General features: G+C 35.1%; 1 protein-coding gene across 1 annotated transcript; it reads left to right on the top strand.

The window, feature by feature from the left end:
- Positions 1-1,324: 1,324 nt before the first annotated feature.
- Positions 1,325-2,263, top strand: LOC308434732 (olfactory receptor 6C74-like; the record flags this gene model as incomplete). The annotated part of the gene is made up of 1 exon (XM_080935124.1): positions 1,325-2,263. One exon carries the CDS (start codon positions 1,325-1,327, stop codon positions 2,261-2,263), a length of 939 nt encoding a protein of 312 aa, XP_080791250.1.
- Positions 2,264-12,204: the final 9,941 nt, after the last annotated feature.

The raw sequence follows: 12,204 nt of genomic DNA on the forward strand, positions 1-12,204 counted from the left end.
TGTGTCCTCGGTTCCTAAACATCCTTCTACCTGAAGGGTATCCAGAGATTTTACATGTTTCCTAAAATCTTTTAATTCACTCGATGGTATATTGTGATTTTTAAACTCACCTCTTGCTTGTAGAGCATGAAGATCTCAAAATCACAATGCTTCCAATATTTAGTCAAAGAAGAAAAATGTATAAGAATTACTAAATGATGGAGAAAATATTTACATTTTCTATGACTTAATAATTTAGATTTCCTAAACTTTTATTCCTCAAGTTCATGATTCATCTCTAAAATTTTTATCTCAATAGCATTTCCCATCCTTAGTCTTGATATCTCTTACCTCTATAATCCAAAAAGTCCATATTTTTACATTTACATTTTTATTTCGATTTGAATATTAATTTATAATACTGGTTCCATTCTCAATACTACTACCACAGAAGAAAAACATAATAGTTTATTAATGTGGATTCACTAGACTTAGTTTATTAATGTGGATTCACTAGACTTGGTATTAGAATAGAGTATATATGGAGTATAAGTAACAATAGAAATTAAAGCAATTGAAATATTAATTAAACTGCAAAGGAAATTATTTCCTAGGCTTCATTTAGATTTCTGATACAAGAACACAGCAACGATAGCAGTGATAGTATTTAGTTGTGGTAATTGTTGATAGTATATTATTAACTTAAGATCTGGAGATGGCATTCTTGTCCTTATGTGCATGGAACCTGTGTGTTGTGTGTGTTTGTGTGTATGAGAGAGAGAGAGAGAGAGAGAGAGAGAGAGAGAGAGAGAGAGAGAGAGAGAGAGAGAGAGAGAGAGAGAAGAAAGAGAGAGAGAGATGAAGAGAGGGAGAGAGATTATGTGTAGGGGAGCAGAAAGAATGGGAGAGGTAGATCTGAAAATATTGTGTTTCAAGGGACTTTGGATTTGAATACAAATTTTAAGATTTTATTTCATCAAATCTCTTTAATTAAGGAGAGAAAAAAAATAAAGTTCCAATTTTAAGATTTCAGCAAGTAAGATAAAAAAGTTTGTAGTTTCTTTAATTTTCCCATATGTGTTTATATAAAAATTAAACAAATGATATCACTATAAAAGCTATTTATTCAAAATTTGAATTTTGTCAATATCTTTGATTTCTGCCCAGTTACCATGAAGATATACAAACCTATTTTCTAGTACAGTCCTCTATAGAAATTTTGTTCATTTTGAAAACTGGCTTTTAAAATGTTGATGGTACTTCAGCATTATGTATCATTATAGTTTTATAGTCATAACCTCCTTCCCACATTTTATTTAGACCTTCTAATAGTCAGAGGATCATAATGAAGAACCACACAACAGTGACATTTTTCATCCTAGCAGGTTTGACTGATGACCCACAGTGGAAAGTTGTGTTATTCATCTTCCTGCTTCTTACCTATCTGCTCAGCATCACTGGAAATCTGACCATCATCACACTCACCCTGGTGGACACTCACCTGAAGACACCCATGTATTTTTTCCTTCGAAATTTTTCCTTCTTAGAGATTTCCTACACTACTACATGCATCCCCAAATTGCTTGTTACTATGGCAACAGGGGACAAAACCATTTCTTATGCTAATTGTGTGACTCAAGTGTTTTTTGCTTTCCTATTTGGAGCATCAGAATTTTATTTGCTGGCAGCCATGTCCTATGACAGGTATGTAGCCATCTGCAAGCCCCTGCACTATATGACCATCATGAACACTAAAGTGTGTGTGCAACTGGTCCTCAGTTGTTGGCTTGCTGGCTTTTGTGTCATCTTCCCTCCACTTGTGTTAGGCCTGAATCTTGACTTCTGTGCTTCCAACATTGTTGATCATTTCTACTGTGACACAACTCCATTCTTGCAGATTTCCTGCACAGACACACACCTCCTGGAGACACTGGGATTTGTCTCAGCTTTGGTGACACTATTACTCACATTGGTAATGGTGATCACATCCTATACATACATTGCTATGACAATTTTAAAGATTCCTTCAACCGAACAAAGGAAGAAGGCTTTCTCTACATGCTCTTCTCACATGATTGTAATATCCCTCTCGTATGGAAGCTGCATCTTCATGTATGTTAAACCATCAGTCCAGCAGAAAGTATCAATTTCCAAGGGAATTTCTGTTCTCAATACCTCAGTGGCTCCACTTTTGAATCCTTTTATCTACACCTTGAGGAATCAGCAAGTGAAAAAGGCATTCATTAGCACAATAGACAGGATTGCGTCCTTCTCAAAGAAATGACAGTTTTATTTAATTATATAAAGAAAATAAAGAAGATTCATATCATATTAGCAAAACTTTGAAGAGGACTTTCCCATTTTGACTTTTCTTTTTTAAACCATACATCATTTTGAGCTACTTTTGTAGTGAAATTCTTTATATGTGTATGAAAAATTTTATATTTTCCAGTAGAGATATTTAAAGTTTGCATTGTCTTATATATAGAAGAATTTGAATGTACATTTTTCAAATGTCTCTGTAGTTTTTAGAGTTCACATTGTGACTTGCAATATGACTTAGTACTAGAATGCCTCCACAGAAAGCAGAAAACCTGAGTGTGATTTCTTAGTTCTACCAAAACTAAAAAATTTTAGTTTTAAATTTCTGTTAAAATTTAAAAATAGTTTTAAATTATATTTGATGAAAGTATACTGTTTAAGTTATTTAACTACCATATGTATTTATTATAAATAAAGTAAAATAATATTAATTTGTATTTTGCCATTTTCCATACATATTTTGCTTAAATTAAGAGAATATTATACCAGCTTCTTTTCATCACTTTTGATGCTCACACTATTGAAAATAAATTCAGAAACTGTCAGACTTTCTATTTAAAATAATCATTTAATTTCTTTATGGTTGAAGTTGCAGTTATATTTTACATGTAAATTTTATTTTTTTAAGAGCAATGAAGTGTGTGGTGTGTGTGTGTGTGTGTGTGTGTGTGTGTAGTGCATTTTTGAAACCTTCTAAATTTTGTTTGATGTTAGATATTATTTAAGTTAGCTTGAAAGTATTTTTGAATATTTACTAAACACAAACAATGCTGAAGTAGCCATGTTGGTGAGAATGAATGTGTGTAGTTTATAATATTTCTGGGTGGTACACTCTTATTGTAAGCACCTGTTTTCTCTTATTCTTACAAATATTTTGCCTGAATCTGCAAGAAACCTTGAGCCTTTGGTCTACCAATTCTACTATAGATATACTGGTACTGGGAACCACAATTTATACACCACATGTTTCTCTAAATATTTCTGCATGTTGAAAAGATGTTTCCTTTAAACAGATCAAATATAATTATCTATGAGTATAAAGACAAATATTTGTGAGTCTGACCAGCACGACTATCTAAACAATGACAGAATAAGGAAAACAACACTAGACCATGCTAACATTGAAGTGAGAAAGTTTGTGTTGCCTCACCACTAAACAAAGAACTACAGCAACTAAGGAATGCTGAGATGTGGAAAAATTATCTTCCATGAGGAAAGGCATACCGATTAGCCAATTTCTAATAATCAACTCTACAAATATTATTATATAATATATGTCTTTAGTAATATATATTATATGTGTGTATGTATATTACGTATTTTATATGTATATGTTCATGATGTATATGATATATTTATAAAGAATTAGAGACAATAACTTTGAAGATAAAGGGAGGTATTTGGAAATCTATGGGACTAGAAAAGGGAAGACATAATTGATGTGATTATATTGTTTTTTCCAACAAATTTTAAATGAAAAGGAGGATGGTAATGCAAATGTAGTTATTAGTTTTAGCCGTTTAATCAAAACAGAATTATAACAACTCCTTCCCTCTAAGTATTCTCATTTCTTTTCTCACTCTCAAGTTCATAGCCTCTTTTTATTATATTTTATTACATATAAATATATGTGCACAAGTACATAACTACAACTGCTGAAATTGTTTATCCACTGTACATAACAGACCTGTATGTAATGTACATTTACAGAATGGCACATATAAAAACATCTTTATTATTTTTAAGAGAAATGATCTTTAATAGTACTATTGATACTACCTGATAATCCACTATAGCCTAGGTCCCTGCACTTGGAAACCAACAATATCTTTTTTTTTATGTTGATACAAATTCCACTAAAGAAACCAAGGCATTTTAAAAATTAAGTCTTTTTTTACAAGACTTTTTGTTTGTTTTTAAATTTTATTTAATCTCTTTTTTGTTTTTACACTTCAGATTTTATCCCCCTTTTGGATTACCCTCTGACTATTCCCGATTCCATACCTTCTCCCCAGCCCCTGTCTCCATGTGGATGTCCCTAACCCCTCACTCCCCACCCCACCAGATCTCTAAACTCCCTGGGGTCTCCAGTGTTTTGAGGTTCATCTTCTTTAACTGATCCCAGACCTGAGAGTCTGTATATCATGTATTAGGGGCCTCATATCAGCTGGTGTATGCTGCCTGGTTGGTGGTCCAATGTCAGAGGTCACGGGGGTCCAGGTTAATTGAGATGGCTAGTGCTCCTACAGAGTCACCTCTTCCAGCTTTCCCCTAATTCAACAGAGGTCAGCAGCTTCTGTCAATTGATTGGCTGCAGATATTTTCATCTGCCTAAGCTGCTTGTTGGGTCTTTCAGAGGGTAGTCATGATAGGTTCCTTTTTGTTGTTGTTATTTCTTTCTTGAGTTTTTTAAAATAAACAAATTTATTTTTAAAAAAATAAAGGTACAGATTTTAAATGAATTTTTCTTTCTTTTTTTAATTTAACAACTTCATTTTAAAAAACAAAAAAAAATTGTACAGATTTTAAGCATTTTTGCGTAAAAGTATACAAATATGTTTTTGCCAGTCCTTGGTTTTTTTAAAGGTTCGACAGTGTGCATTAAGATCTTACTAGTTACAATGGGCATAAAGTACATGTAAAACAAGATGTAACCTAGAATTAGTCAAAGTTTTCTTAGTGTGTAAGGATTAAGAATAATAGTTTTTCATTTTCTTTTCTTTTTTCTTGAACTTCATATAGTCTGTGAGTTGTTTCTGGGGTGTTCAGAGATTTCTGGGGTTAGTATCCAATTATCAGTGAATACATATTATTTCTACTCTTTTGTGACTGGGTTATCTCACTCAGAATGATATTCTCTAGATGGATCCATTTTCTTAATAATTTCATAAAGTCATTGTTTTTGATAGCTGAGTAGTACTCCATTTGTAACTATACCACAGTTTTTGTATCCATTCATCTACTGAAGGACATCAGGGTTATTTCCAGCTTCTGGCTATTATAAATAGGGCTGCTATGAACATTGTGGTGCATGTGTCTTTGTTGTATGTTGGAGCTTCTCTGGGGTATATGCCCAGAAGTGGAATAACTGGGTCTTCAGGTACTACTATGTCCAATTTTCTGAGGAATCACCAGACTGATTTCCAGAGTGGTTGTACCAGTTTACAACCCCACCAAAAGTGGAGAAGTGTTCCTCTTTCTCCACAACCTTGCCAGCATCTGCTGTTATCTGAATTTTTGATCTTAGCCATTCTGACTTGTGTGAGATGGAATCTCAGGGTTGTTTGGATTTGCATTTCTCTGATGGCTAATGATGTGGAGCACTTCCTTAGAAGCTTCCCTGCCATTGGATATACCTCATTGAGAAATTTTTAACTCTGTACCCCATTTTTTAATAGGGTTATTTGATTTTCTGTTGTCTAACTTCTTGAGTTCTTTGTATACCTTGGATATTAGGCCTCTATCTGATGTGGGGTTGGTAAAGATCTTTTCGCACTCTGTTAGATGCCATTTTGTTTTCTTTTCAGTTTCCTTAGCCTTACATAAACTTGGCAATCCCATTAAGTCCCATTAGTCAATCTATGACCTTAGAGCATGAGTCATTGGTGTTCTGTTCAGAAAATTTTCTCCTGTGACTATGTGTTCTAAGGTTTTCCCTACTTTCTCTTCTAATAGTTTCAATGTACCCAGTTTATTGTGGAGATCTTTGATCCACTTGCACTTGAGCTTTGTACAAGGAGATAAGAAAGGGTCTATTTTCATTCTTCTGCATGCTGGGTGTCAGTTGGACCAACACCATTTGTTGAATAGACTGTCCTTTTTCCATTGAATGTTTACAGCTCCTTTGTGAAAAATCAAGTGACCATATATGTGAAGGCTCATTTCTGAATTGTCTATCCTATTCCATTGATCCACATGCCTATTTAAGTACCAGTACCATGCAGTTTTTTAGCACAATTCCTTGTAACATAGCTTGAGGTCAGGGATAGTTATTGCCACAGATGTTTTCATTTAGGATGGATTTCACTACTCAAGGTTTTTCGTTATTCCAGAAAAAATTGCACATTGTTTTTCCTACTCTATGAAAAATTGGGTTGGAATTTTGATGGGGATTGCATTGAATCTGTAGATTGCTTTAGTTAAGATGGCCATTTTTAAAATGTTGATACTTCCAATCCATGAGCATGGGAGATCTTTCTATTTTCTGAGATCTTCCTGGATTTCCTTCTTTAGATGTTTGAAGTTCTTGTCATACAGGTCCTTCACTTGCTTAGTTAGAGTCATACCAAGGTATTTCATAGTTTTTGTGACAATTGTGAAGGGTATCTTTTCCCTAATTTCTTTCTCCACATGTCTGTCCTTAGAATATAGGAAGGCTACTGATTTGTTTGAGTTAATTTTGTATCCAGCCACTTTGCTGAACTTGTATATCAGCTGTAGGAGTTCGCTGGTGGAATTGTTTGGGTCGCTTATGTACACTATCATGTCATCTGCAAAGAGTGATGTGTTTACTTCTAACTTTCCACTTTGTATCTTTTGATTTCTTTTGCTGTCTAATTGCTCTGGCCAGAACTTCCAGTACTATGTTGAATAGGTAGAGGAAGGGTAGGCAGCCTTGTCAAGTCCCTGATTTTAGTGGGATTGCTTCAAGTTTCCCACCATTAAATTTGATGTTGGCTGTTGGTTTGCTGTATATTGCTTTTATTATGTTTAGGTATGGACCTTGGATTCCTGTTCTTTCCAAGACTTTTAACATGAAGGGGTGTTGAATTTTGTCACATGCTTTCTCAGCATCTAGTGAGATGACCATGTGTTTTTTCTTTAACTTTGTTTATATTGTGGATTACATTGATATATTTCCATATATTAAATCATCCGTGCATCCCAGGGATGAAGCCTACTTGATCATGATGAATGATCATTTTGCTGAGTTTTTGGATTCGGTTTGCAAGGATTTTGTTGAGTATTTTTGCATCAATGTTCATAAGTCAGATTATTCTGAAGTTCTCTTTCCTTGGGGTCCTCTTGTGGTTTTAAACGAGGTTTATTGTAGCCTCAAAAAATGAGTTAGGTCATATTCCATCTGATTCTATTTTGTAGAATAGTTTGAAGAGTATTAGTTTTAGGTTTTCAATAAATGTCTGATAAAATTCTGCACTGAACCCATCTGTACCTGGGCTTTTTTTGGTTGGGAGGCTTTTGATGACTGCTTCTATTACTTTAGGTGGTATGGATTATTTAGATGGTTTACCTGGTCCTGGTTTAACTTTAGTATGGTGGATCTGTCTAGGAATTCATCCATTTCCTCCATATTTTCCATCTTTGTTGAATATAGGCTTTTGTAGTAGGATCTGTTGATTTCTTGAATTTCCTCAGTTTCAGTTGATATGTTTCTACTTTCATTTTTGATTTTGTTAATTTGGATACTCTCTCTTTGCCCTTTAGTTAGTCTGGTTAATGGTTTATCAATCTTGTTAATTTTCTCAAAGAACCAGCTCTTGGTTTTTTTGATTCTTTGAATGGTTCTTTTTGTTTCTATTTGGTCAATTTCTGCTCTCAGTTTGATTATTTCTTGCTGTCTATTCTCTTGAGCGTATCTGCTTCTTTTTATTATAGAGCTTTCAACTGTGCTGTCAAGTTGCTAGTGTATGCTCTCTCTAGTTTCTTTTTTGGAAGCACTCAGAGCTTTGAGTTTTCCTCTCAGTAATACTTTCATTGCATCCCATAGGTTTGGGTATGTTGTATTTTTATTTTCACTAAATTCTAGGAAATCTTTAATTTATTTCTTTATTTATTTCTTGACTGTGCTATAATTTAATAGAGCATTGTTTAGTTTCCATGTGTTTATTGGCTTTTTGTTGTCTTTGTTGGTATTAAACACCATCCTTACACTATGGTGATATGATAGGATGCATGGGAGAATTTCAATCTTCTTATATCTATTGAGGCTTGTTTTGTGACCGATTATATGATCAATTTTGGAGAAGGTGCCATGAGGTACTGAGAAGATGGTGTATTCTTTTGTTTTAGGAAGATATGTTCTGTACGTATCTGTTAAGTACAATTGGTCCATAATCTCTGCTAGTTTTACAGTGTCCTTGTTCATTTTCTCTTTTCATAATATTTTCTTGTTGAGAGTTGGGTGTTGAGGTGTCCCACTATTATTGTGTGCAGTGCAATGTATTTTTTGAGCTTTAGTAGGGTTTCTTTTATTAATATGGGTGCTCTTATATTTGAAACATATATGTTAAGGATTGAGAGTTCCTCCTGACAAATTTCTTCTGTAATGAGTAAAAAGTTTCCTTCCTTATCTTCTTTGATAACTTTTGGTTGAAATCTACTTTATTCGATATTACAGTGGCCACTCCAGCTTTATTTTTGGGGCCGTTTGCTTAAAAGTTTTTTCCAACCTTTTACTCTGATATAGTGCCTGTTTTTGTCTCTGAGATGATTTTCCTGTATGCAGCAACATGCTGGGTTTTGTTTATGTATCCAATCCCACCGCCTATATCTTTTTATTAGGGAATTGAGTCCATTCATGTTAACAGATATCAAGGAATAATGATTGCTGTTTCCTGCTATTGTTGCTTTTGGAGGTAGAATTCTGTGTGTCTTTTTTTCTTTTAGTTTTCTTGCTTAGAAGTTTTCTTGTTTTTACTAGGATGTAGTTTCCCTCCTCGTATAGGGTTTTCCACCTATAAATTGTTGTAGTTCGGGGTTGTGGTCAGATATTGTGTAAATTTAGTTTTGTCTTGGAATATCTTGGTCTCTCCATCTATGGTTATTGAGACTTTTGCTTGGTATAGCAGCTTGGGCTGACACTTGTGTTCTCTTAGGGTCTGCATGATGTCTGTCCAGGATCTTCTTGCTTTCATAGTCTCTGTTGAGAAATCAGGTGTGATTCTGATTGGCCTGCCTTTATATGTTACATGAACTTTCCCCCTTACTGCTTTTAGTATTCTTTCTTTGCTTTGAGCACTTGGTGTTTTGACTATTATGTGTTGGGAGGAATTTTTTTTCTTTTCGACTCTATTTGGAGTTCTGTAGGTTTCTTTTATTGTCATGGTCATCTCATTCTTAAGGATAGGGATGTTTTCTTGTACAATTTTGTTGAAGAATTTTACTGTGCCTCTTAGTTAATATTCTTCTCCCTCTTCTATTCCTATTATCCTTAGTTTTGGTCTTCTCATTGTGTCCTGGATCTCCTGGATATTTTGGGATAGGAGCTTTTAGGTTTATGCATCTTCTCTGACTGTTTTGTCTATGTTTTCAATTTTGTCTTTGGCCCCTGAGATTCTCTCTTTCATCTCTTGTAGTCTGTTGTAGATGCTTCCATCTGTGACACCTGGTTTTGTAATTTTTGGTTTTCTACCACTAGGGTTGTCTCTTTTAGTGTTTTCTTTATTTTTTCCATTTCTGTTTTAAATTCCTTCTTCCATTCCTTCATTTCTTTGGTTATGTTTTCCTCTAGTTCTTTGAGTGTTTTCCTTGTTTCCTTTTTAAAAGCTTCTATTTCTTTATGCTTTTCTCCCGTTCTTCTTTAAGAATCTCTATCATCATCTTGAGGCATGATTTCAGGTCTGAGTCTTTTTTTATTGGAGAGTTTGGCATTCTACTGTTTGCTGTGATGGGAGAGCTTGGTTCTGGAGTTGCCAGTTTGTCTTGGTTTCCCTGGGATATGTTCTTTCACTTTCCTCTTTCCATCTTGTTTTCTGTGATTGTAAGTGGTCTTGTTGTCCATGATTGGTTCTAATCTCTCCCTTGTACCCGGCCTGTGTTCCTGGATCTTCTCTGTTCCTGGTGGTAGATGGCCTGAGTGCCTATTCTACATGCATGAGCCGCCATTGTAGAAACAGGCTTCCTAAGGTAGGATTCCTGCTCCCCTGAACCAATTGGGGGGAAGGGGTGCACGTGTTCTAACCACTTGGCACAGACCTTTCTGTTGCCTGGCTACTTGGAGCACTGTCTCACCATGTCTTGTCCCTGGATCTCTGCTGTTCCTGGTGGCAGATGGCCTGCATGCCTGTTCTGCACGCATGGGCCACAGGCTGGAAACACATATCCCAAAGCAGGGTTTCTGTTCCCCTTGCACCAATGGGGGGGGGGCACACTTTCTGCGTGCCTGGCACAGACCTCTCTGCTACACGGCTACTCGGAATGCCCTATCACCAGGTCTGTTTCCCTGGATCTCCGGTGTTCCTGGTGGTAGTTGGCCTGAGCATCTGTTCTGCATGCAAGGGCCGCTGACTGGAAACAGACACCCCAAAGTAGCGTACCTGCTCTCTATCTGATGTAGGATTGGTAAAGATCCTTTCCCAATCTGTTGGTTGCCATTTTGTGCTTTTGACAGCGTTTTTTCCCTTACAGATGTTTGCAATTTCATGAGGTCCCATTTGTTGATTCTTGATCTTAGAGCATAAGCCATTGGTGTTCTATTAAGGAAATTTCCCCCTGTGCCTATGTGTCCTAAGCTCTTCCCCACGTTCTGTTCTATCAGTTTCAGTGTACCTGGTTTTATGTGGATGTTGATCTATTCCCTCATTTTAGTGTGATTGCTTCAAGTTTATTACCATTTAGTTGGATGTTGGCTACTTTTTTTGCTGTACATTTCTTTTACTATATTTAAGTATGAGCCTTGAATTCTTGACCTTTTAATTCAAAGGGGTGTTGAATTTTGTCAAATGCTTTCTGAGCATTAGAGAGATGAATATGTGTATTTTTTTCTTTGAGTTTGTTTATATAGTGGATAACATTGATGGATGCAAGTATATTGAACCAATTTTGCACTCCTGGGATGAAGCCTACCTGATCATAGTGAATGATTGTTTTGATATATTCTTGAATTTTGTTTGCAACAATTTTATTAAATATTTTTTAATCTTTCTAGGGTATTTGTGTTGTTTAGGAATGAATGTAATTGTGGCTTCAAAGAATAAGTTGGGTAGTATTCTCTTTGTTTCTATTTTGTGGAATAGTTTGAAGAGTATGGGTATTATGTCTTCTATAAAAGGCCAATAGAATTCTGCATTAAACTCATCTGGTTCTAGGCTGTTTTTTTTTTTTTTTTTTTTTTTTTTTTTTTTTTTTTTTGTCGGAAGGCTTCTGATGACTGCTTTGATGACTGCTTCTATTTCTTTAGGGGTTGTGGAGCTGTTTAGATGATTTATCTAATCATGTTTTAACTTTGATATCTGGTATTTGTATATAAAATTGTCCATTTCCTTTAGATTTTCTAGTTCTGTTGAGTATAGGCTTTTTAGTAGGATCTGATGATTTCTTGGATTTCCTCAGTTTCTGTTGTTATGTTTTCCATTTTATTTCTGATTTTGTTAAGTGGGGTACACTCTCTCTGCCCTCTAGTTAGTCTGATTAAGGGATTATCGGTTATTTTCTCAAAGAACAAGCTCTTGGTTTTGTTATTTTTTTTTATATCATTCTTTTTGTTTCTATTTGGTTAATTTCAGCTCTGAGTTTGATTATTTCTCGCCATCTACTCCTCTTGGGTGTATCTGTTTCTTTTTGTTCTAGGGTTTTCAGGTGTGCTGTCAAGCTGTTAGTGTATGCTCTCTGCATTTCTTTTTGGCAGCCCTCAGAGCTATGAGTTTTTCTCTTAGCACTACTTTCATTGTAGCCCATAAGTTTCTTTATGTTTTCCCTTTATTTTTGTTACATTCTAAAAAGTCTTTGATTTCTTTCTTACTTTCTTCCTTGACCAAGTTGTTTTTGAGTAGAGCATTGTTTAATTTCCATGTGTATATGAGCTTTTTGCTGTTTTTGTTGTTGAAGATCAGCTTTCATCCATGGTGATCTGATAGGATGAATGGGATTATTTCAATGTTCTTGTATCTTTTGAGAACTGTTTTGTAACCTACCATGTGGTCAGTTTTGGAGAAGGTGCCATGT

Source organism: Micromys minutus, assembly GCF_963924665.1.
Source record: "Micromys minutus genome assembly, chromosome: 22".
NCBI classification, from domain to species: Eukaryota; Metazoa; Chordata; class Mammalia; order Rodentia; family Muridae; genus Micromys; species Micromys minutus.